This window comes from Lepidochelys kempii, chromosome 14, assembly GCF_965140285.1.
Source record: "Lepidochelys kempii isolate rLepKem1 chromosome 14, rLepKem1.hap1, whole genome shotgun sequence".
Taxonomy (NCBI): Eukaryota; Metazoa; Chordata; order Testudines; family Cheloniidae; genus Lepidochelys; species Lepidochelys kempii.
Window position 1 is genome coordinate 39,977,059 of NC_136393.1, and position 26,147 is coordinate 40,003,205.

Consider the following 26,147-nt stretch of genomic DNA (forward strand, 5'->3'; position numbering starts at 1 on the left):
TAAGAATGGCCGTACTGGGTCAGACCAAGGGTCCATCTAGCCCAGTATCCTGTCTTCCAACAGTTGCCAGTGCTAGGTGTCCCAGAGGGAAGGAACAGAACAGGTAACCATCAAGTGATCCATCTCCTGTTGCTCATTCCCAGCTTCTGGCAAACAGAGGCTAGGGACACCATTCCTATCCATCCTGGCTAATAGCCATTAATGGACCAATCCTCCATGAATTTATCTAGTTCTTTTTTTAATCCTGTTATAGTCTTGGCCTTCACAACATCCTCTGGCAAGGAGTTCCACAGGTTGACTGTGCATTATGTGAAGAAATACTTCCTTTTCTTTGTTTTAAACCCGCTGCCTATTAATTTCACTTGGTGACCCCTAGTTCTTGTGTTATGAGAAGTAGTAAACAACACTTCCTTATCTGCTTTCTCTACACCAGTCATGATTTTATAGACCTCAATCATATCTTCCCTTAGCCATCTCTTTTCCAAGCTGAAAAGTCACAGTCTTATTAATCTCTCCTCATATGGAAGCCGTTCCATACTGCTAATCATTTTTGTTGCCCTTTTCTGAACCTTTTCCAATTCCAATATAGCTTTTTTGAGATGGGGGCGACCCCATCCGCAAGCAATATTCAAGATGTGGGCGTAGCATGGATTTATATAGAGGCAACATGATATTTTCTGTCCTATTATCTATCCCTTTCTTAATTATTCCCAGCATTCTGTTTGCTTTTTTGACTGCCGCTGCACATTGAGTGGATGTTTTCAGAGAACTATCCACAATGACTCCAAGATCTCTTTCTTGAGTGGTAACAGCTAATTTAGACCCCATCATTTTATATGTATAGTTGGGATTATGCTTTCCAATGTGCATTACTTTTCATTTATCAACATTAAATTTCATCTGCCATTTTGATACCCAGTAACCCAGTTTTGAGACATCCTTTTGTAGCTCTTTGCAGTCTGCCTGGGTCTTAACTACCTTTAGTAATTTTGTATCATCTGCAAATTTTGCCGCCTCACTGTTTACCCCTTTTCCCAGATCATTTATGAATATATTGAATAGGACTGGTCTCAGAACAGACTCCTGGGGGACACCACTATTTACCTCTGTCCATTCTGAAAACTGACCATTTATACCTACCCTTTGTTTCCTATCTTTTAACCAGTTACCAATCTATGAGAGCACCTTCCCTCTTATCCCGTGGCAGCTTACTTTGGTAAGAGCCTTTGGTGAGGGATCATAGAATCATAGAATATCAGGGTTGGAAGGGAACTCAGGTGGTCATCTAGTCCAACCCCCTGCTCAAAAGCAGGACCAATCCCCAATTAAATCATCCCAGCCAGGGCTTTGTCAAGCCTGACCTTAAAAACTTCTAAGAAAGGAGATTCTACCACCTCCCTAGGTAACGCATTCCAGTGTTTCACCACCCTCCTAGTGAAAAAGTTTTTCCTAATATCCAACCTAAACCTCCCCCACTGCAACTTGAGACCATTACTCCTTGTCCTGTCCTCTTCTACCACTGAGAATAGTCTAGAACCATCCTCTCTGGAACCACCTCTCAGGTAGTTGAAAGCAGCTATCAAATCCCCCCTCATTCTTCTCTTCTGCAGACTAAACAACCCCAGTTCCCTCAGCCTCTCCTCATAAGTCATGTGTTCCAGACCCCTAATCATTTTTGTTGCCCTTCGCTGGACTCTCTCCAATTTATCCACATCCTTCTTGTAGTGCGGGGCCCAAAACTGGACACAGTACTCCAGATGAGGCCTCACCAATGTCGAATAGAGGGGAACGATCACGTCCCTCAATCTGCTGGCTATGCCCCTACTTATACATCCCAAAATGCCATTGGCCTTCTTGGCAACAAGGGCACACTGCTGACTCATATCCAGCTTCTCGTCCACTGTCACCCCTAGGTCCTTTTCTGCAGAACTGCTGCCTAGCCATTCGGTCCCTAGTCTGTAGCAGTGCATTGGGTTCTTCCGTCCTAAGTGCAGGACCCTGCACTTATCCTTGTTGAACCTCATCAGATTTCTTTTGGCCCATCATCAGATTTCTTTTGGATCTTGTCAAAGACTTTCTGAAAATCTAAATACACTATATCCACTGGATCCCCTTGGTCCACATGCTTGTTGACCCCCTCAAAGAATTCTAATGGATTGGTGAGGCATGATTTCCCTTTATTAAAACCATGTTGACTCTTCCTCAACAAATTATGTTCATTTATATGTCTGACAATATTGTTCTTTATTATAGTTTCAACCAGTTTGCCTGGTACTGAAGTCAGGCTTACAGGTATTTAATTGCCAGGATCACCTCTGGAGCCCTTTTTAAAAACTGGTGTCACATTAGCTATCCTCCAGTCATCGGGTACAGAAGCTGATTTAAATGATAGGTTACAGACTACACTTAGTAGGTCTGCAATTTCACATTTGAGTTCCTTCACAACTCTTGGGTGAATGCCATCTGGTCCTGATGACTTACTGCTATTTAATTTATCAATTTGTTCCAAAACCTCCTCTAATGATACCTCAGTCTGGGACAGTTCCTCAGATCTGTCACCTAAAAAGAATGGCTCAGGTTTGGGAATCTCCCTCACATCCTCAGCCGTGAAGACCGATGCAAAGAATTCATTTAGTTTCTCCGCAATGGCCTTATGGTCTTTGAGTGCTCCTTTAGCACCTCGATCGGCCAGTGGCCCCACTGGTTGTTTCGCAGGCTTTCTGATATATTTTTTAAAAATGTTGCTATTACTTTTGGAGTCTTTGGCTGGCAGTTCTTCAAATTCTTCTTTGGCCTCCCTCATTGTATTTTTACACTTCATTTGCCAGAGTTTATGCTCCTTTCTATTTTCCTCATTAGGATTTAACTTCCACTTTTTAAAGGATGCCTTTTTGCCTCTCACTGCTTCTTTTACTAGCCACGGTGGCTCTTTTTTGCTTTTCTTACTATGTTTTTTAATTTGGGGTATACATTTAAGTTGAGCCTCTGTTATGGTGTCTTTAAAAAGTTTCCACGCAGCTTGCAGAGATTTCACTTTTGGTGCTGTACCTTTTAATTTCTGTTTAACTAACCTCCTCAGTTTTGTGGAGGTTATAACGATATGGTCTGAAACTAGGGGCCAAATCCCACAAAGCAGAGGGACCAGTTCTGCTCCCACATAACACCTCAACCACCAGGAAAGGACAGAGGATGAGCGGGAGAGAGGTGTATTTGTCAGTCAGTGAGTATGGGAAGGAAGTCATGACTGACACACCTGCCAGGAGGATGTGACCCCTGCTGGGACAACCCTAACATGGGTGAAGAGGGGCAGAACTGGGAGCCTCACAGGGCCTTGGTGAAAAAGCCAGCTGTTTCGTTCACTTGCCCATGGTTTCTGAGTTGGCTTAACAAACTCCTCACCTGTGCAGGTGCCTCTCACGATCTCCCCTTCCTCTGCATCCAAGGGGCCCGGCTCCTCCCCTGGCTCCATCAGAGAGATCTGGAGTAGGAATAGTCCTGGGTTAGATGGAGCATGGACTCCCTGCAGGCTGGGTGAGTTTATTCACTCACTTGCAGCCGGGTGCAATTTTTACTGATCTTTTATTATGAAAGAGGAAAGTGGTGTTTAAAAGTGAAGAGTTAAAATTAGGGGAAGGAAGCTTTAATTCTCTCTCCAGTCACCGACCGATGCCACCTTCGGTTATTGCTATAGCAGGGCTCCCTTGCATGCAGCCAGCTGAGAGACAGTGGGGCCTAGTGGATGGGAACTAGACAGGCACTAAGGAGACCTTGATTCTGTTCCTAGCTCTGTCCTGGACCTGAACAGCTATGATGTCTTTCTCATTCTTTTCTTCTAGGATAAGAGGCTAACATGGCCATCTTCAGGTGTTCAGACACAGTGAATCAGTTCTTCACATAGCCCCCCTCTGAACTCACCCCAGATGTGTTCTTAGCCCACAGTGTTCCCAGAATGGTTCCAGACCATGTTAGCAGTCCATGTGGTGAAGGAAAAGAAAAATGCAACCAGAGCTACAAGTCACATTAAAGAGGAATCTAGAACCCCAAGATTCTAGGGCCGTGTTGGATGATATGCCGTATAAACAGAGTACGGCACTGGGAGAGGGGGAACAGGGTAGGAACCATATATCATATGTCTGTCCCTCCCTGAGCCCTTTATCTATCCCTAGAGTCTGTTCCTATAATGGTGGCAGCCCGCTGGCACCCCCTACCTATTTCCCACTGGGAGAAAGACCCTGTATATTTATTTCTAACAGTCTGAGCTTTATCCAGCTACAATTATCTCAGGATCACAGCACCCTTTTGTCTGGGGAGAGCTCTTAGCAAAGCTTCCTTCAAACACTTCTAGACTCTATCATATTAAGAAAAGACTTGGCCAGTTTATTACAGCGCAGAGCAGGTGTGGTGTCAGAAACTGCTGAGGACGAATCATATTTTTCTTCCCCATTTCCTGTTTAAAAAAACCACCATCACCACATTTCTCTTCTTTGCAAGTACAGGGGTAGTGAATTCTGAAAGAGAGGGGTCTCCCTCTCAGAATTCCTCACCTTTACCCATCTTGTAGTCCTTGTGATGACAGTATTTTATTAAATTTATTATTATTAAGGCTGTCAAGCAGTTAAAAAATTAATCATGATTAATTGCACTGTTAATAAAATACCATTTATTTAAATATTTGTGGATTTTTTTCTACATTTTCAAATATATTTATTTCAATTACAACACAGAATACAAAGTGTACAGTGCTGAATTTATATTATTATTTTATTACAAATATTTGCACTGTAAAAAAGAAAATAAGTTTGCTGAGTAAGTAAGGCTCAACGGGTAGTGATCAATGGCTCCATGTCTAGTTGGCAGCCGGTATCAAGTGGAGTGCCCCAAGGGTCGGTCCTGGAGCCGGTTTTATTCAATATCTTCATAAATGATCTGGAGGATGGTGTGGATTGCACTCTCAGCAAATTTGCGGATGATACTAAACTGGGAGGAGTGGTAGATACGCTGGAGGGGAGGGATAGGATACAGAAGGACCTAGACCAATTGGAAGATTGGGCCAAAAGGAATCTGATGAGGTTCAATAAGGATAAGTGCAGGGTCCTGCACTTAGGACGGAAGAACCCAATGCACAGCTACAGACTAGGGACCGAATGGCTAGGCAGCAGTTCTGCGGAAAAGGACCTAGGGGTGACAGTGGACGAGAAGCTGGATATGAGTCAGCAGTGTGCCCTTGTTGCCAAGAAGGCCAATGGCATTTTGGGATGTATAAGTAGGGGCATAGTGAGCAGATCGAGGGACGTGATCGTTCCCCTCTATTCGACATTGGTGAGGCCTCATCTGGAGTACTGTGTCCAGTTTTGGGCCCCACACTTCAAGAAGGATGTGGATAAATTGGAGAGAGTCCAGCGAAGGGCAACAAAAATGATTAAGGGACTGGAACACATGAGTTATGAGGAGAGGCTGAGGGAGCTGGGATTGTTTAGCCTGCAGAAGAGAAGAATGAGGGGGGATTTGATAGCTGCTTTCAACTACCTGAAAGGGGGTTCCAAAGAGGATGGCTCTAGACTGTTCTCAATGGTAGCAGATGACAGAACGAGGAGTAATGGTCTCAAGTTGCAGTGGGGGAGGTTTAGATTGGATATTAGGAAAAACTTTTTCACTAAGAGGGTGGTGAAACACTGGAATGCGTTACCTAGGGAGGTGGTAGAATCTCCTTCCTTAGAGGTTTTTAAGGTCAGGCTTGACAAAGCCCTGGCTGGGATGATTTAACTGGGAATTGGTCCTGCTTTGAGCAGGGGGTTGGACTAGATGACCTTCTGGGGTCCCTTCCAACCCTGATATTCTATGATTCTATGATTCTATGATTCTATCCGAGTGTGTGTTTGCTGGGAGGGCAGTGTGAGAGCCTGAGCGAGTGTCTGATTGGCTGGTAGCCTGCAGGGGACGGGCACTGGGGCTGTCTGTTTGTTTGTTTGAGGGGAGCCTGGCTGTTTAAAAATAGCCAGAGCTTCGCGAACCAGCTGAGCGGCGGGGGACAGCAGAGCAGCACACAGCAGGAGTTTGCCTGGGATTGGTGAGTATCCGAGTGCGTGTTTGCTGATTAAGTATCCAAGTGTGTGTTTGCTGGGAGGGCAGTGTGAGAGCCTGAGCGAGTGTCTGATTGTCTGGTAGCCTGTAGGGGGTGGGCACTGGGGCTGTCTGTTTGTTTGTTTCAGGGGAGCCTGGCTGTTTAAAAATAGCCAGAGCTTCCCGAACCAGCTGAGCGGCGGTGAACCAGCTGAGCAGCGGGGGACAGCAGATCAGCACACAGCAGGAGTTTGCCTGGGAGTTCGCCTGGAGTGAGCCCAGTGAGGCTTACATCTTGCCAACTTCTCTGAGGAAGCTCATAGTAAGAAGGTGACATGGAAGGGGGGGGGGTTCAGCTGTTGTGACCTGCACTGGATGTGCCATGTTTGTCTTTCTTCCACAGGAAAGAAGCGACTTTGTCTGTACAAAGTGCAAGCTGGTCTCCATACTGGAAGAGAAGATTGAAGGTCTGGAGCAACAGATAACGACCCTGCGTTGCATACGAGAAACGGAGGATTTTCTGGACAAAAGTCAGGATAGGCTTCTACGGGCACAAATCTCTAAAGATTTAGAGCAGGTTGCACAGCGGAGCCAAGAGGCCAGTGAAGAAGCTTGGCAACATGTGACCTCCAGAAGAAGAAGGGGGAATGTCCAGGTTCCAGCAACGCGGACACAGGTAACTAACCGCTTTCATGTTCTCTCCACAGGTACCATTGCGGAGAGTGGACCAGATGATATGTCTGGGGGGAGAAAGCAGAAGGAGACTCCGCTGGTTGGAAGGCATGAGATGCGCTGTCCTGAGATGGGGGGTTCCACGACCACCACTCCCAAGAGAAGGAGGCGGGTGGTGGTGGTCGGGGACTCTCTCCTCCGGGGGACTGAGTCATCTATCTGCCGCCCTGACCGGGAAAACCAAGAAGTCTGCTGCTTGCCGGGGGCTAAGATTCGCGATGTGATGGAGAGACTGCCGAGACTCATCAAGCCCTCGGATTGCTACCCCTTCCTGCTTCTCCACGTGGGCACCAATGATACTGCCAAGAATGACCTTGAGCGGATCACTGCGGACTACGTGGCTCTGGGAAGAAGGATAAAGGAGTTTGAGGCACAAGTGGTGTTCTCGTCCATCCTCCCCGTGGAAGGAAAAGGCCTGGGTAGGGACCGTTGAATCGTGGAAGTCAACGAATGGCTACGCAGGTGGTGTCGGAGAGAAGGCTTTGGATTCTTTGACCATGGGATGGTGTTCCATGAAGGAGGAGTGCTGGGCAGAGACGGGCTCCACCTTATGAAGAGAGGGAAGAGCATCTTTGCAAGCAGGCTGGCTAACCTAGTGAGGAGGGCTTTAAACTAGGTTCACCGGGGGAAGGAGACCAAAGCCCTGAGGTAAGTGGGAAAGCGGGATACCGGGAGGAAGCACAGGCAGGAATGTCTGTGAGGGGAGGGCTCCTGCCTCATACTGAGAATGAGGGGCGATCAGCAGGTTATCTCAAGTGCTTATATACGAATGCACAAAGCCTTGGAAACAAGCAGGGAGAACTGGAGGTCCTGGTGATGTCAAGGAATTATGATGTTATTGGAATAACAGAGACTTGGTGGGATAACTCACACGACTGGAGTACTGTCATGGATGGTTATAAACTGTTCAGGAAAGACAGGCAGGGCAGAAAAGGTGGGGGAGTAGCACTGTATGTAAGGGAGCAGTATGACTGCTCAGAGCTCCGGTACGAAACTGCAGAAAAACCTGAGTGTCTCTGGATTAAGTTTAGAAGTGTGAGCAACAAGAGTGATGTAGTGGTGGGAGTCTGCTATAGACCACCGGACCAGGGGGATGAGGTAGATGAGGCTTTCTTCCAGCAGCTCGCAGAAGCTACTAGATCGCATGCCCTGGTTCTCATGGGTGACTTTAATTTTCCTGATATCTGCTGGGAGAGCAATACAGCGGTGCATAGACAATCCAGGAAGTTTTTGGAAAGCATAGGGGACAATTTCCTGGTGCAAGTGCTAGAGGAGCCAACTGGGGGGGAGCTTTTCTTGACCTGCTGCTCACAAACTGGGAAGAATTAGTAGGGGAAGCAAAAGTGGATGGGAATCTGGGAGGCAGTGACCATGAGTTGGTTGAGTTCAGGATCCTGACACAGGGAAGAAAGGTAAGCAGCAGGATACGGACCCTGGACTTCAGGAAAGCAGACTTCAACTCCCTCAGGGAACGGATGGGTAGGATCCCCTGGGGGACTAACATGAAGGGGAAAGGAGTCCAGGAGAGCTGGCTGTATTTCAAGGAATCCCTGTTGAGGTTACAGGGACAAACCATCCCGATGTGTCGAAAGAATAGTAAATATGGCAGGCGACCAGCTTGGCTTAACGGTGAAATCCTAGCGGATCTTAGGCATAAAAAAGAAGCTTACAAGAAGTGGAAGGTTGGACATATGACTGGGGAAGAGTATAAAAATATTGCTCGGGCATGTAGGAATAAAATTAGGAGGGCCAAATTGCACCTGGAGCTGCAGCTAGCGAGAGACGTTAAGAGTAACAAGAAGGGTTTCTTCAGGTATGTTGGCAACAAGAAGAAAGCCAAGGAAAGTGTGGGCCCCGTAATGAGTGAGGGAGGCAACCTAGTGACAGAGGATGTGGAAAAAGCGAATGTACTCAATGCTTTTTTTGCCTCTGTCTTCACGAACAAGGTCAGCTCCCAGACTGCTGCGCTGGGCATCACAACATGGGGAATAGATGGCCAGCCCTCTGTGGAGAAAGAGGTGGTTAGGGACTATTTAGAAAAGCTGGACGTGCACAAGTCCATGGGGCCGGACGAGTTGCATCCGAGAGTGCTAAAGGAACTGGCGGCTGTGATTGCAGAGCCATTGGCCTTTATCTTTGAAAACTCGTGGCGAACGGGGGAAGTCCCGGATGACTGGAAAAAGGCTAATGTAGTGCCAATCTTTAAAAAAGGGAAGAAGGAGGATCCTGGAAACTACAGGCCAGTCAGCCTCACTTCAGTCCCCGGAAAAATCATGGAGCAGGTCCTCAAAGAATCAATCCTGAAGCACTTACATGAGAGGAAAGTGATCAGGAACAGTCAGCATGGATTCACCAAGGGCAAGTCATGCCTGACTAATCTAATCACCTTCTATGATGAGATTACTGGTTCTGTGGATGAAGGGAAAGCAGTGGATGTATTGTATCTTGACTTTAGGAAAGCTTTTGACACGGTCTCCCACAGTATTCTTGTCAGCAAGTTAAAGAAGTATGGGCTGGATGAATGCACTATAAGGTGGGTAGAAAGTTGGCTAGATTGTCGGGCTCAACGGGTAGTGATCAATGGCTCCATGTCTAGTTGGCAGCCGGTGTCAAGTGGAGTGCCCCAGAGGTCGGTCCTGGGGCCGGTTTTGTTCAATATCTTCATAAATGATCTGGAGGATGGTGTGGATTGCACTCTCAGCAAATTTGCGGATGATACTAAACTGGGAGGACACACTGGAGGGCAGGGATAGGATACAGAGGGACCTAGACAAATTGGAGGATTGGGCGAAAAGAAATCTGATGAGGTTCAATAAGGATAAGTGCAGGGTCCTGCACTTAGGACGGAAGAACCCAATGCACAGCTACAGACTAGGGACCGAATGGCTAGGCAGCAGTTCTGCGGAAAAGGACCTAGGGGTGACAGTGGACGAGAAGCTGGATATGAGTCAGCAGTGTGCCCTTGTTGCCAAGAAGACCAATGGCATTTTGGGATGTATAAGTAGGGGCATAGCGAGCAGATCGAGGGACGTGATCGTCCCCCTCTATTCAACATTGGTGAGGCCTCATCTGGAGTACTGTGTCCAGTTTGGGCCCCACACTACAAGAAGGATGTGGATAAATTGGAGAGAGTCCAGCGAAGGGCAACAAAAATGATTAGGGGTCTGGAACACATGACTTATGAGGAGAGGCTGAGGGAACTGGGATTGTTTAGTCTGCAGAAGAGAAGAATGAGGGGGGATTTGATAGCTGCTTTCAACTACCTGAGAGGTGGTTCCAGAGAGGATGGTTCTAGACTATTCTCAGTGGTGGAAGAGGACAGGACAAGGAGTAATGGTCTCAAGTTGCAGTGGGGGAGGTTTAGGTTGGATATTAGGAAAAACTTTTTCACTAGGAGGGTGGTGAAACACTGGAATGCGTTACCTAGGGAGGTGGTGGAATCTCCTTCCTTAGAAGTTTTTAAGGTCAGGCTTGACAAAGCCCTGGCTGGGATGATTTAATTGGGGATGGGTCCTGCTTTTGAGCAGGGGGTTGGACTAGATGACCTCCTGAGGTCCCTTCCAACCCTGATTTCTATGATTCTATGAAATAGTATTTTTCAATTCACCTAATACAAGTATTGTAGTGCAATCTCTTTATCATGAAAGTTGAACTTACAAATGTAGAATTATGTACAAAAAAATAACTGCACTCAAAATTAAAACTTGCTTGTCTGAGCGATTGGCCGAACAAGAAGTAGGACTGAGTGCACTTGTACACGCTAACGTTTTACATTGTTTTGTTTTGAGTACAGTTCTGTAACAAACAAAAAAATCTACATTTGTAAATTACACTTTAATGATAAAGAAATTGCACTGCAGTACTTGTATTAGGTGAATTGAAAAATACTATTTATTTTGTGTATCATTTTTACAGTGCAAATATTTGTAATAAAAAATAAGAATGTAAAGGGAGCACTGTACACTTTGTATTTGGTGTTGTAATTGAAATCAATATATTTGAAAATGTAGAAAAACATCCAAAATATTTAATAAATTTCAATTTGGTATTCTATTATTATTTAACAGTGTGATTAAAACTGTGATTAATTATGTCAAGGTTCCTGCCCCACTCTGAACTCTAGGGTACAGATGTGGGGACCTGCATGAAAACCTCCTAAGCTTATTTTTACCAGCTTAGGTTAAAACTTCCCCAAGATACAAACTATTTTCCTTTTTCCCTTGGACTTTATTGCTGCCACCACCAAGCGTCTAACAGATATATAACCGGGAAAGAGCCCGCTTGGAAACGTCTTTCCCATCAAAATTCTCCCCAAACCCTACACCCCCTTTCTTGGGGAAGGCTTGATAAAAATCCTCACCAATTTACATAGGTGAACACAGACCCAAACCCCTGGATCTCAAGAACAATGAAAAAAACAATCAGGTTCTTAAAAGAAGAATTTTAATAGAAGAAAAAGGAAAAGAATCACCTCTGTAAAATCAGGATGGTAAATACCTTACAGGGTAATCAGGTTCAAAACATAGAGAATCCCTCTAGGCAAAACCTTAAGTTACAAAAAGACACAAAAACAGGAATATCCATTCCATTCAGCACAGCTTATTTTCTCAGCCATTTAAACAAACAGAATCTAACACATATCTAGCTAGATTACTTACTCAGTTCTAAGACTCCATTCCTGTTCTGTCCCCGGCAAATGCATCACACACACAGACAGAGAGAGACTTAGTTTCTCCCTCCCTCCAGCTTTTGAAAGTATCTTGTCTCCTCATTGGTCATTTTGGTCAGGTGCCAGCAAGGTTATCCTAGCTTCTTAACCCTTTACAGGTGAAAGGGTTTTTCCTCTGACCAGGAGGTATTTTAAAGGTGTTTACCCTTCCCTTTATATTTATGACAAATTATGATTAATTTTTTAATCACGATTAATTTTTTTGAGTTAATCGTGTGAGTTAACAGCAATTAATTGACAGCCCTAATTTGTTATTATTATTATTGACCATAGCACCTAGGAACTCTACACATGGACCAGGATCTCATGGCCCTATGCATTGTACAAACACAGCACAAAAAGATTTTCCCTGCCCCAAGCAACTTACATTCCAACAATAATACAACACACATCAAATGCAGACAGATGGGGGAGTACAAGGAGGCATGATAGGTAGCGGTCTCTGAACACAAGCAGCCAAGGATTTTTTGTAGGTGTAACAGCAAAGGAGAGTATTGAGGAGGAATTTGAAAGTGGGTACATTTGACTTAAATCTGCTCCCTGGAGTACTATAGATATTGGGTGTGGCTCAGCAAAAGTGACAGCATACGTAGGTACGTGGGAAGACTGTGAAACTGTGCCATTGTTTATGCATTTATCTGCATGCATTCCAACTGCTATTAACTGCGTTCGGTGTAGGTGTATTGAACAGTGGAGGGAGTAGTTGCGGCAGGTTGGTAGAGCTGTGACTGATATGAGGCGAAGAGATGGTGTACCTTGATGGGCCAACCATGCCTGCATGAAGTGCTGTAGGTTGTCATTGGTCTCCAGGACTAAGTGAGGGGTAAGCAAAGGCAACATCTCAGAAAGAATCTTCAGAGCAAGGGTGAAGGGGTAGGAACTGCAAGAGACTGATAATATCCTACAATATCCTGAATGAACTTTATTGAACTAAGTTAAAACATTGAATGAGGGTTAAGACCAGTGGGGTCCATTGTATTAAACATGCAATTGTGTATGCGTTATTATAGCATTGTATCTTCTCTAGTGGGAGGGAAAGCCAATTAACTTCCTCCATTATCAACCTTTTCAAGCCGCCCCCGGAGACATGCACATATACTACTTCAAACTGGATTCTTTCCAGGGACCAACAGACAAAGGAAGAATTTTTGGATAAATAGCCTGGTTTTAAACTGGCTCATGGTCTTCTTCCTGATCCAGCAAATGGACAGGCTCCTGGTCCACGGAGCACGCCAATCCTTAGAGGAGCATTGGAAGGATGTGGCCTTCTGAGGTCCCATAAGAGTGCATGCTTGTTCTGAGATGAAGCTGTGACGAGCTTGTAATAAGGAAATCCCCCTTGGGTTCAGGGTTGAAGAACTGTCCCAGCCAGAACCCTTTTAGGGTTGGGGTTAACTCTGGTGGACTGTAGGGTTGGGTTTTTTAAATTGTTTTTAATCTGTTTTCTCTGTAATGTTTTTTGCCTTATGAATAAAGCAGACTTGCTTAGGAAGTGGTGTGTGGTACCTTATAACTGTAGCAATCACAGCTGTTAACCATCTCGGAAGAGAAAACAAGCAGGTGTCTTTAGGCAACCTGTTTGTGCTGAGAATAATACAGGGAAGGCGGGGAACTGTGCAGCCTGGAAATACCCCAGTCAGAAGGGAGAGGGATGCAGGTCTCCACCCAAGAGAGGCAACACCCGCGGAGCCAGAAGGCTGAGAATGGATGCTGTTGCTGGACCACTGAGGGGAGACGCAGAAACAGTTGCCCTGAATGGTGACAGCAACATTTTGCAAACCTGGGAGAGTTTGCATGGAGCACGCTCAGTGTTTGAGTGAAGGCCAGGTGGAGGTAGTTTCTGCTTGCTACACCTGATCCAAACCTAAGTTTTGCTTTACTATAAAGAACATGTTAAAGTTTGTTCTACAGCGTTGATGTGCTATGTTCTCAAAGCGTTCTGTCGTATCTGTGAGAGCATGTTTGTTACTGTGTGATGGGTATTGCTCGAAGATAGAGATAAGGTTGGGTTCTGTGGGTGATGTGTTCCTCGACTCTGTACTTCCTGGTTTTCAGAGGTTTAAGTTTAGCCACTATGGTTGCCACCCATCCAGTTTTTCACCCAGTCCAAGTGCTGTTTGACAAGCCCTGATGTCCGTTTTTTTTTGATGGGGTGGTAGGGAAGAGGCAGAGAAGGGGCAGGGGCCTTGTGGGAGGCAGATCAGGGGCCTGGCCTCAGGAAGAGGTGGAGCACGGGGCATGGCCTCTGGGATCCTGTTACAAGCCCTTAGAAAGGTGGCAACCGTATTAGCCACTCTCCCCATTCTGGAAGGGCAGGAGGCAGCGCTGGGCAACCTTAACTCTGCGTTAACAAAGCTTTTGAGCAGTTCTTTCACTTGGCTTTTTAAAAATAATTTCAGCAACCCCATGGGGGGAAGGAGGGATAGCTCAGTGGTTTGACCATTGACCTGCTAAACCCAGGGTTGTGAGTTCAATCCTTGAGGGGGCCATTTAGGGATCTGGGCCAAAAATTGGGGATTGTTCCTGCTTTGAGCAGGGGGCTGGACTAGATGACCTCCTGAGGTCCCTTCCAACCCTGATATTCTATGTTCCACAGCCCAGCTCTCCCCTCTGATTCCTGGGCAATCCTTAACCCTGTCTGTATGGTTAGTCCCTGCCTCGTCTCCCCAGCTCAGAGTCTTCCTGTCTCTCTTATGATCCAGCCCAATCCTCCCCCACCCCATACAGGGCAGACTTTGGCAGGGGCCCTGTAGGTTGAGGAGCTGGGCAGAGGATGTGTGAACAGTGCAGGGACTGGCATGGAGTCACTGGGGCTAAGGTGTATTTTTGGAAGGAGGACAGACTTGGGGAGCATGGATAGAGGAGTGGGGGGGCATTATGCGTAGCTCAGCTGAAGACCCCCTCCATCCCTCACTACATAACTCTGATACCCCTCCTTCTCCCCTGCCCCCCTGCACTGCTTTGACCTCCCTTTTCCTCTAGGAGCAGCAGCATGTGGGGACGGGTGAGCCTGGAGAACCTTTCCCATTGCTGGAAGCCATGCGATTTAACCCAGAATCATTACACATTTTAAACTGTGTGATATGAAGCCGCTGTGAGTAAAACAATTATTCATTGGAGACACCCACGCTTTGGTATGTATATGGTCAGATATGTACAAAGAAGGTAAAATGTTAATCTGTAATGCTATGTAATATTAGCTAAGGGAGGATCTAGCGGGTCTTTTATCCCCAGTGTAGACATAATCCCAACTGCACATATAAATAATCCCATCATATAAAATGATGTTGTATAAATTAGCTAAATTACCACCAAGAAAAAGATTTTGGAGTCATTGGGTATGTCTACACTACGGAATAAGGTCGAATTTACAGAAGTCGTTTTTTGAGAAATTGGTTTTATATATTCGAGTGTGTGTGTCCCCACAGAAAATGCTCTAAGTGCATTAAGTGCATTAACTCGGCGGAGTGCTTCCACAGTACCGAGCCTAGAGTCGACTTCCGGAGCGTTGCACTGTGGAAAGCTATCCCACAGTTCCCGCAGTCTCCGCTGCCCATTGGAATTCTGGGTTGAGATCCCAATGCCTGATGGGGCTAAAACATTGTCGCGGGTGGTTCTGGGTACATATCGTCGGAACCCGTTCCCTCCCTCCCTCCCTCCGTGAAAGCAAGGGCAGACAATCGTTTCGCGCCTTTTTTCCTGAGTTACCTGTGCAGACGCCATACCACGGCAAGCATAGAGCCCGCTCAGGTAACCGTCACCCTATGTCTCCTGGGTGCTGGCAGACGCGGTATGGCTTTGCTACACAGTAGCAGCAACCCCTTGCCTTTTGGCAGCAGACGGTAAGCAGAATAGTAAGTATGGCAGGCGACCAGCTTGGCTTAACGGTGAAATCCTAGCAGATCTTAAGCATAAAAAAGAAGCTTACAAGAAGTGGAAGGTTGAACATATGACCAGGGAAGAGTATAAATATATTGCTCGGGCATGTAGGAATGAAATTAGGAGGGCCAAATCGCACCTGGAGCTGCAGCTAGCGAGAGATGTTAAGAGTAACAAGAAGGGTTTCTTCAGGTATGTTGGCAACAAGAAGAAAGCCAAGAAAGTGTGGGCCCCTTACTGAATGAGGGAGGCAACCTAGTGACGGAGGATGTGGAAAAAGCTAATGTACTCAATGCTTTTTTTGCCTCTGTCTTCACGAACAAGGTCAGCTCCCAGACTGCTGTGCTGGGCATCACAGCATGGGGAATAGATGGCCAGCTGTCTGTGGAGAAAGAGGTGGTTAGGGACTATTTAGAAAAACTGGACGTGCACAAGTCCATGGGGCCAGATGAGTTGCATCCGAGAGTGCTGAAGGAATTGGCGGCTGTGATTGCAGAGCCATTGGCCATTATCTTTGAAAACTCGTGGCGAACGGGGGAAGTCCCGGATGACTGGAAAAAGGCTAATGTAGTGCCAATCTTTAAAAAAGGGAAGAAGGAGGATCCAGGGAACTACAGCCCAGTCAGCCTCACTTCAGTCCCCGGAAAAATCATGGAGCAGGTCCTCAAAGAATCAATCCTGAAGCACTTACATGAGAGGAAAGTGATCAGGAACAGTCAGCATGGATTCACCAAGGGAAGGTCATGCCTGACTAATCTAATCGCCTTCTATGATGAGATTACTGGTTCTGTGGATGAAGGGAAAGCAGTGGATGTATTGTATCTTGACTTTAGCAAAGCTTTTAACACGGTCTCCCACAGTATTCTTGTCAGCAAGTTAAGGAAGTATGGGCTAGATGAATGCACTATAAGGTAGGTAGAAAGTTGGCTAGATTGTCGGGCTCAACGGGTAGTGATCAATGGCTCCATGTCTAGTTGGCAGCCAGTGTCAAGTGTAGTTCCAGAGAGGATGGTTCTAGACTATTCTCAGTGGTGGAAGAGGACAGGACAAGGAGTAATGGTCTCAAGTTGCAGTGGGGGAGATTTAGGTTGGATATTAGGAAAAACTTTTTCACTAGGAGGGTGGTGAAACACTGGAATGCGTTACCTAGGGAGGTGGTGGAATCTCCTTCCTTAGAAGTTTTTAAGGTCAGGCTTGACAAAGCCCTGGCTGGGATGATTTAATTGGGGATGGGTCCTGCTTTTGAGCAGGGGGTTGGACTAGATGACCTCCTGAGGTCCCTTCCAACCCTGATATTCTATGATTCTATGATTCTATGGTACAGTACGACTCGTAGCCATCATCGTCATGTCCGAGGTGCTCCTGGCCACGTCGGCTGGGAGCGCCTGGACAGACATGGGCGCAGGGACTAAATTTGGAGTGACTTGACCAGGTCATTCTCTTTAGTCCTGCAGTCAGTCCTATTGAACTGTCTAATGGTGAGCAGGCAGGCGATACGGATTGCTAGCAGTCGTACTGTACCATCTTCTGCCAGGCAGGCAAGAGATGAGGATGGCTAGCAGTCGTACTGTACCATCTTCTGCCGAGCAGCCATGAGATGTGGATGGCATGCAGTCCTTCTGCACCGTCTGCTGCCAGCCAAAGATGTAAAAGATAGATGGAATGGATCAAAACAAGAAATAGACCAGATTTGTTCTGTATTCATTTGCTTCCCCCCCTCCCCCGTCTAGGGGACTCATTCTTCTAGGTCACACTGCAGTCACTCACAGAGAAGGTGCAGCGAGGTAAATCTAGCCATGTATCAATCAGAGCCCAGGCTAACCTCCTTGTTCCAATAAGAACAATAACTTAGGTGCACCATTTCTTATTGGAACCCTCCGTGAAGTCCTGCCTGAAATACTCCTTGATGTAAAGACACCCCCTTTGTTGATTTTAGCTCCCTGAAACCAACCCTGCAAGCCGTGTCGTCAGTCGCCCCTCCCTCCGTCAGAGCAACGGCAGACATTCGTTCCACGCCTTTTTTCTGTGCGGACGCCATTCCAAGGCAAGCATGGAGGCCGCTCAGCTCACTTTGGCAATTAGGAGCACATTAAACACCACACGCATTATCCAGCAGTATATGCGGCACCGGAACCTGGCAAAGCGGCGACGTCAGCGCGGTCACGTGAGTGATCAGGACATGGACACAGATTTCTCTGAAAGCATGGGCCCTGCCAGTGCATACATCATGGTGCTAATGGGGCAGGTTCATGCTGTGGAACGCCGATTCTGGGCTCGGGAAACAAGCACAGGCTGGTGGGACCGCAGAGCGTTGCAGGTCTGGGACGATTCCCAGTGGCTGCGAAACTTTCGCATGCGTAAGGGCACTTTCATGGAACTTTATGACTTGCTTTCCCCTGCCCTGAGGCGCATGAATACCAAGATGAGAGCAGCCCTCACAGTTGAGAAGTGAGTGGCGATAGCCCTGTGGAAGCTTGCAACGCCAGACAGCTACCGGTCAGTTGGGAATCAATTTGGAGTGGGCAAATCTACTGTGGGGGCTGCTGTGATGCAAGTAGCCCACGCAATCAAAGATCTGCTGCTATCAAGGGTAGTGACCCTGGGAAATGTGCAGGTCATCGTGGATGGCTTTGCTGCAATGGGATTCCCTAACTGTGGTGGGACCATAGACGGAATCCATATCCCTATCTTGGCACCGGAGCACCAAGCCGCCGAGTACATAAACCACAAGGGGTACTTTTCAATAGTGCTGCAAGCTCTGGTAGATCACAAGGGACGTTTCACCAACATCAACGTGGGATGGCCGGGAAAGGTACATGACGCTCGCATCTTCAGGAACTCTGGTCTGTTTCAAAAGCTGCAGGAAGGGACTTTATTCCCAGACCAGAAAATAACTGTTGGGGATGTTGAAATGCCTATATGTATCCTTGGGGACCCAGCCTACCCCTTAATGCCATGGCTCATGAAGCCGTACACAGGCAGCCTGGACAGTAGTCAGGAGCAGTTCAACTACAGGCTGAGCAAGTGCAGAATGGTGGTAGAATGTGCATTTGGACGTTTAAAGGCGCGCTGGTGCAGTTTACTGACTCGCTTAGACCTCAGCAAAACCAATATTCCCACTGTTATTACTGCTTGCTGTGTGCTCCACAATATCTGTGAGAGTAAGGGGGAGACGTTTATGGCGGGGTGGGAGGTTGAGGCAAATCGCCTGGCTGCTGGTTACGCGCAGCCAGACACTAGGGCGGTTAGAAGAGCACAGGAGGGCACGGTATGCATCAGAGAAGCTTTGAAAACCAGTTTCATGACTGGCCAGGCTACGGTGTGAAAGTTCTGTTTGTTTCTCCTCAATGAAACCCCCCGCCCCTTGGTTCACTCTACTTCCCTGTAAGCTAACCACCCGCCCCTCCTCCCTTCAATCACCGCTTGCAGAGGCAATAAAGTCATTGTTGCTTCACATTCATGCATTCTTTATTCATTCATCACACAAATAGGGGGATGACTACCAAGGTAGCCCAGGAGGGGTGGTGGAGGAGGGAAGGAAAATGCCACACAGCACTTTAAAAGTTTACAACTTTAAAATTTATTGAATGACAGCCTTCTTTTTTTTGGGCAATCCTCTGTGGTGGAGTGGCTGGTTGGCCGGAGGCCCCCCCACCACATTCTCGGGCGTCTGGGTGTGGAGGCTATGGAACTTGGGGAGGAGGGTGGTTGGTTACACAGGGGCTGTAGTGGCAGTCTGTGCTCCAGCTGCCTTTGCTGCAGCTCAACCATACACTGGAGCATACTGGTTTGGTCCTCCAGCAGCCTCAGCATTGAATCCTGCCTCCTCTCATCACGCTGCCGCCACATTTGAGCTTCAGCCCTCTCTTCAGCCAGCCACTTACTCTCTTCAGCCCGCCACCTCTCCTCCCGGACATTTTGTGCTTTTCTGCACTCTGACATTATTTGCCTCCACGCATTCGTCTGTGCTCTGTCAGTGTGGGAGGACAGCATGAGCTCGGAGAACATTTCATCGCAAGTGCATTTTTTTTTCTTTCTAAGCTTCGCTAGCCTCTGGGAAGGAGAAGATCCTGTGATCATTGAAACACATGCAGCTGGTGGAGAAAAAAAAAGGGACAGCGGTATTTAAAAAGACACATTTTATAAAACAGTCGCTACACTCTTTCAGGGTAAACCTTGCTGTTAACATTACATACATAGCACATGTGCTTTCGTTACAAGGTCGCATTTTGCCTCCCCCCACCGCGTGGCTACCCCCTCAACCTTCCCCCCTCCCTGTGGCTAACAGCAGGGAACATTTCTGTTTAGCCACAGGCAAACAGCCCAGCAGGAATGGGCTCCTCTGAGTGTCCCCTGAAGAAAAGCACTCTATTTCAACCAGGTGACCATGAATGATATCTCACTCTCCTGAGGATAACACAGAGAGATAAAGAACGGATGTTGTTTGAATGCCAGCAAACATACACTGCAATGCTTTGTTCTACAATGATTCCCGAGTACGTGTTACTGGCCTGGAGTGGTAAAGTGTCCTACCATGAAGGACACAATAAGGCTGCCCTCCCCAGAAACCTTTTGCAAAGGCTTTAGGAGTACATCTAGGAGAACCGCGAATGCCAGGGCAAAGTAATCCTTTCACATGCTTGCTTTTAAACCATGTATAGTATTTTAAAAGGTACACTCACCAGAGGTCCCTTCTCTGCCTGCTGGGTCCAGGAGGCAGTCTTGGGTGGGTTCGGGGGGTACTGGCTCCAAGTCCAGGGTGAGAAACAGTTCCTGGCTGTCGGGAAAACCGGTTTCTCTGCTTGCTTGCTGTGAGCTGTCATCTTCTTCGTCCCCAAAACCTGCTTCCGTATTGCCTCCATCTCCACTGAAGGAGTCAAACAACACGGCTGGGGTAGTGGTGGCTGAACCCCCTAAAATGGCATGTAGCTCATCATAGAAGCGGCATGTTTGGGGCTCTGACCCGGAGCGGCCGTTCGCCTCTCTGGTTTTCTGGTAGGCTTGCCTCAGCTCCTTCAGTTTCACGCGGCACTGCTTCGGGTCCCTGTTATGGCCTCTGTCCTTCATGCCCCGGGAGATTTTGACAAAGGTTTTGGCATTTCGAAAACTGGAACGGAGTTCTGATAGCACGGATTCCTCTCCCCAAACAGCGATCAGATCCCGTACCTCCCGTTCGGTCCATGCTGGAACTCTTTGGCGATTCTGGGACTCCATCATGGTCACCTGTGCTGATGAGCTCTGCATGGTCACCTGCAGCTTGCCACGCTGGCCAAACAGGAAATGAGATTTAAAAGTTCGCGGTTCTTTTCCTGTCTACCGGGCCAGTGCATCTGAGTTGAGAGTGCTGTCCAGAGCGGTCACAATGGAGCACTCTGGGATAGCTCCTGGAGGCCAATACCATCGAATTGTGTCCACAGTACCCCAAATTCGAGCCGGCAAGGTCGATTTAAGCGCTAATCCACTTGTCAGGGATGGAGTAAGGAAATCGATTTTAAGAGCCCTTTAAGTCGAAATAAAGGGCTTCATTGTGTGGACGGGTGCAGGTTTACATCGATTTAACGCTGCTAAATTCGACCTAAAGTCCTAGTGTAGACCAGGGCATTGTGAATAGTTCTCTGAAAACATCCACTCAATGTGCAGCGGCAGTCAAAAAAGCAAACAGAATGCTGGGAATAATTAAGAAAGGGATAGATAATAGGACAGAAAATATCATGTTGCCTCTATATAAATCCATGCTACGCCCACATCTTGAATACTGCATGCAGATGGGGTCGCCCCCATCTCAAAAAAGCTATATTGGAATTGGAAAAGGTTCAGAAAAGGGCAACAAAAATTATTAGGAGTGTGGAACGGCTTCCGTATGAGGAGAGATTAATAAGACTGGGACTTTTCAGCTTGGAAAAGAGACGGCTAAGGGGGGATATGATTGAGGTCTATAAAATCATGACTGGTGTGGAGAAAGTAAATAAGGAAGTGTTATTTACTGTTTCTCATAACGCAAGAACTAGAGGTCACCAAATTAAATTACTAGGCAGCAGGTTTAAAACAAACAAAAGGAAGAATTTCTTCACACAACACACAGTCAACCTGTGGAACTCTTTGCTAGGGGATGTTGTGAAGGCCAAGACTATAACAGGGTTCAAAAAAGAACTCGATACATTCATGGAGGATAGGTCCATCAACGGCTATTAGCCAGGATGGGCAGGAATGGTGTCCCTAGCCTCTGTTTGCCAGAAGCTGGGAACGGGTGACAGGGGATGGATCACTTGACGATTACCTGTTCTGTTCATTCCCTCTAGGGCACTGGCACTGACCACTGTCGGAAGACAGGATATCAGGCTAGATGGACCCTTGGTCTGACCCAGTAGGACCATTCTTATGTTCTTATACCCTTCATCTCTGTGTGTCTCTGTTTTCCCTCTGTACAATGGGGATAATAGCTTTTCTCTGCCAGATGATGTGAGGATATATACTTAATGAGAGGTGCTCAGATACTTTGGTGCTATAAACACCTTAGCTACAATTTTCCAGATATATGAAAAGTAAATCTTTGATTATGAGCAACATGTAATATTTATATACCTCTATTTAATTATGGACATATTTATTACAAAAGACACTAGACTAAAAGTTATATGGGCTTGTCTATACAGGAAAGATAGACCAGTATAAACTAATGTGTGCGTTTAAACCTTCAGGGCTTGGCTACACTTGCGAGTTAGTGCGCATTAAAGCAGCCCTGGGTGCCCTAGCTCACTCCCCGTCCACACTGGCAAGGCACGTAGAGCTTTCTGACTCCGCAGCTAGAGCGCTCCTGGTGCTCCACCTCGGCAAGTGGAATAACATTTGCTGCGCCTTGGCTACAAAGCCCGGGCGTCAGTGTGAACGAGTGTTGCGTTACTGCGCTCTGATCGGCCTCCAGAAACGTTCCATAATCCCCTTAAGTCAAGTGGCCACTCTTGTCATTGTTTTTGTTTCACTGCAGGAATGCAGAAATGCCCTTTGAAAGCTCCGTTTCTGGCAGCCAGCTGCTTATCTGCTCCGAGACAAAGCAACCATTCGTGTGGAATGGTGTGCGTGAGAGAGAGAGGCTGGGGGGGGGGGGGCGGGAGAGTGTGTCTCCTGAACTTACAAGACAGCATGCTGACATGCTCTCAGCCACCCAAAAACCCACTCTCTCTCTCCCCCACATACACACAACACACTCCCTGTCACACTCCACCCCAACCCCGCTCATTTGAAAAGCACATTGTAGTCACTTGCATGCTGGGATAGCTGCCCATAATGCACCGCTCCCAATGCCACTGCAAGTGCCGCAAACGTGGCCATGCTACTGCGCTTGAAGCGGTCAGTGTGGACAGACTGCAGCTCTTTCCCTACTGCGCTCTCTGAAGACTGGTTTAACTCAAAGCACTCTACATCTGCAAGTGTAGCCATACCCATAGTTACACTAATATAACTCCTCATGTGGACACTTACTCCAGTATAAAAGAGTGCCCTTGGTTTAGTTTATATCATTTCGGAAGGGGCTGAATCTAAACGGGAAAAAGGCACTCTGATTTTGGTAGAATAATGTCCACATGGGGTTGGGTGGGGTTAAATCAGAATAACTACACCAGTATAATTGGTCAAACTTTCCAGTGTAGACAGTCCCTAAGGTGCTCGAGAGAGAAGCAAAAATAACATTTGAGAAAGGCCATCCTCCTTGGTGGATCAAATGAAAAGGAAGGTGTTTTATAGCAACCTTGAAAATCTGACAGCCTGGAAATCACACGATAGCAAAGAAACTTGTGCTAGAGGAAAATTAAGAAGAACAAATATTTGAAATAACACGTGTAAAATAAACATTCAGAATATCTCAGGAAATAGGTTTTACAACAGACTGAGATATGGCTGCTTCGCTACTTGCGTCAATTGTGATTTTCTGGGATTAATGAATGATTTTAAGTTGCACAAGGACGTCCAACTACACAATTAGGGTGACCATACTTCCCAAAGGGAAAATGGGACAATGCGTGGGGCTGGCCTAACCCCCCCCTGGCTCCCCACTGCGGGACTGGCCCAAGGTGCATGCCTGAGCCCCTCCCCCCACATGGGGCTGGCCCAAGCTGCACCCGAGGCGCCCCCCCCCCCCCGCCCGTGCTACTTGCCCAAGCCCTGCCTGATCCCCTAGGCAAGGCGGACGCTGATAGCACTGCTCATGCAAGTCCTGCCTCCCCCCCGCCCCCCCCGCTGCCTTCCCCCTGCATGGGGCTGGCACGGCCACTCCCCCCCCCATGTCCCTCTGCACCCCCCTTTTTTGACTACAGTGGCCATTTCTCCTGTTGGCGACTTGATGAGTTGGAAAGAGCAAAGACACATGGGACCAAAGCCCACTTTTCCCAAAAAAGTTGGGGCAGCCCGGACAGGGCTTAAAAGAGGGACTGTCCCGGCCAAAACGGGAGGTATGGTCACTCTAAGGACCATTCCCCTGGCCCCAACCTATCTAGCAGCACAGCTCCCGCACTCTGCCCCTCTCCTCCGCACACACGCCCCTTCCACGGCCGCCTTTTGCCCCGCTCGTTGCAGGGAGCCGATTCTGAGGGCCGGGCCGGGCCGGGCCGCAGAGCACATGTGGGAACCGCTCCCGCCTGCTCAGCGGCCGCGAAGTCGCAGATTCTGGTGGGAGGCAGCTTCTGACACACACGAAACTGGGGGGCGGGGGGTGTCAGGGAGGGCAGCAGCTCTGAGGCTCGCAGCCCCCGCCCAGCAGCAGAGCTGGTGCGGAGCCACTTTCCTGCCCGGCCCCAGCCCTTCCCCCGGGTCTCTCCCCTCACCTGCAGGCTCCGGCTCCGGGGCTGGTGTCGGCAGAGCCCGGGGCTGCCCCAGGGGCTGGTTCCAGCCACCGGAGAAAGTCCCCCCGGCTGGGCACACGGGGGGGGGCGGATAATGCAGGTCTGCCCCGCACAGACCCCGCTGGGGAGCAGCAGCGGCTCAGCCCGGGCTCTCCGCTCACAATGGAAGCAGCAGAAGATGCTGCTGACCCAGGAAGCTCAACCCCTGATATCCTGAAGAAAGACAGAGAGCAACAACAGCCTCCCCTCCCTTCGCCCTCTGCGGGAAGGGCTGAAAAACAGGATGGAGAGGGCGAGGGAAAGGACCGGAAGAGCTCTGCATAGCTGGAAAGCTTGTCTCCCTCACCGCCAGAAGCTGGTCCAGGAAAATCTATTACCTCCCCCAGTTGTCTCTCTAATATCCTGCCACCCCAGGGCTATGACAGGGCGTTACCACATCCTAACGCACATACACAAAGGGGCAGAATTCACACTGTCCCCACCCTCTTGATTCTAGCCCAGCTGTGAATGTTTGAGCAACCTTAATCATGTTCATTTTTTGTTCTATGTTCTAGTTCCTGTAGGGAATGTCGCTGTAAATCCTCCCCAAAGTGCTGCTCTTCTGTAGAATTACTGAACATGGAGATCTAACTCTCTCCAGTCTTAGCCTTTTTCTCACCAGTAATCAAGCACGGCTGTAATACCAGTCAGATTTTTCCCTTTTCTCACTTACTGGAATTTTACACAAAATCCCCTTAGATGCTGGTCTCTTTCTACTTATCGATTATTAATATATTGGCAAAATCACTTATTTATCTCTCTAAATATCTAATAATCGAATCATAGGACTGGAAGGGACCTCCAGAGGTCATCTGGAGGGGGCTCTGCATTTTAATTTAATTTTAAATGAAGCTTCTTAAACATTTTAAAAACCTTATTTACTTTACATACAACAATAGTTTAGTTATATATCACAGACTTATAGAAAGAGACCTTCTAAAAATGTTAAAATGTATTACTGGCACTCGAAACCTTAAATTAGAGTGAATAAATGAAGACTCGGCACACCACTTCTGAAAGGTTGCTGACTCCTGATCTAGCCCATCCCTCACAGGTGTTTGTCTAACCTGCTCTTAAAAATCTCCAGTGATGGAGATTCCACAACCTCCCTAGCAATTTATTCTAGTGCTTCACCACCCTGACAGTTGGGAAGTTTTTCCTAATGTCCAACCTAAACCTCCCTTGCTGCAATGTAACCCATTGCTTCTTGTCCTATCTGCAGAGGTTAAGGCGAACAATTCATAGAATCAGAAGATTAGGGTTGGAAGAGCCCTCAGGAGGTCATCTAGTCCAACCCTCTGCTCAAAGCGGGACTTACCCCCAATTAAATCATCCCAGGCAGGGGTCTTCTCCCTCATCCTAGTGACATCCTTTTATGTACTTGAAAACTGTTATCATGTATATTATGTTGATATAAAATCCCCGCAGGTTTTGGTCCTTTCCATACACATTAAGTAAATATTAAATCTTAGATTTTGCAGCTATTCCCTTTAGTTATTGAATATTCTGATAAATCTCACCAGTTTTGATTTTTATCTATAATCAAACATGGTTATTGAAATCTAGGATTTTTCCTTATTGATATAAAATAGATATACGCCTCCAACATTCACCAATTTTTTTCTCTAATTATTGAACAATATAAACCCCCTAATCCAGAGGCCCCCAAACTGTGGAGAGCACTCCCCAAGGGTGCATGAAGGAACCTTCAGGGGGTGCGGCAGGACCTGTGCCAGCCCCCATGTGGAGGGCAGGGAGGGAGTACCACCCTGCTCCTCCCCATCCCCAGCCTTGTCCCCAGCTCCTGTCACGGTGCCTGACCCCGTCCCCAGCCTTGGAGGAGCTTTGCTCCCATCCCTGTCTTCAGCCTTGGC

The 26,147-nt window shown here is 47.5% G+C and overlaps 3 protein-coding genes across 6 annotated transcripts in view; all 3 read right to left on the reverse strand.

Annotated features, from left to right (window-relative positions):
* Positions 1–24,229, reverse strand: part of LOC144929447 (E3 ubiquitin-protein ligase TRIM39-like) — a 51,409-nt gene extending 27,180 nt beyond the window's left edge. For 2 of the 3 annotated variants that reach the window (XM_078848871.1, XM_078848867.1), the window contains exon 1: positions 3,400–3,484. The gene's annotated coding sequence lies outside the window, so the exon portion shown is untranslated. Of the gene's footprint in view, positions 1–3,399; positions 3,485–24,216 lie in introns of those variants that run through there. The other variant, XM_078848869.1, reaches the window with a different exon arrangement.
* The window catches only part of LOC144929445 (uncharacterized), a 64,591-nt gene that overhangs the window by 4,010 nt on the left and 34,434 nt on the right, over positions 1–26,147 (reverse strand). Inside the window, exons 1-2 of one of the 2 annotated variants that reach the window (XM_078848847.1) lie at positions 24,217–24,444; positions 3,400–3,478 (exon numbers count right to left, since the gene is read on the reverse strand). In XM_078848847.1, the coding sequence (XP_078704973.1) occupies positions 3,400–3,469 (70 nt within the window). In that variant the 5' untranslated portion in view covers positions 3,470–3,478; positions 24,217–24,444. Of the gene's footprint in view, positions 1–3,399; positions 3,479–24,216; positions 24,445–26,147 lie in introns of those variants that run through there. The other variant, XM_078848848.1, reaches the window with a different exon arrangement.
* On the reverse strand, positions 18,897–23,454 carry LOC144929450 (uncharacterized). The gene is made up of 2 exons (XM_078848882.1): positions 20,083–23,454; positions 18,897–19,494 (listed from the first exon to the last, which is right to left on the reverse strand). Exons 1-2 carry the CDS (start codon positions 20,642–20,644, stop codon positions 18,974–18,976), a joined length of 1,083 nt encoding a protein of 360 aa, XP_078705008.1. The 5' UTR covers positions 20,645–23,454; the 3' UTR covers positions 18,897–18,973.

What these genes read in the sequence shown, in the direction of transcription:
- LOC144929450 (XM_078848882.1), bottom strand. Translation starts at nt 20,644, where the DNA reads ATGCAGAGCTCATCAGCACAGGTGACCATGATGGAGTCCCAGAATCGC. An exon ending in AGGCAGAGAAGGGACCTCTG is followed by an intron (nt 19,495 to 20,082) that starts GTGAGTGTACCT and finishes TTTCTCCACCAG; the next exon opens with CTGCATGTGTTTCAATGATC.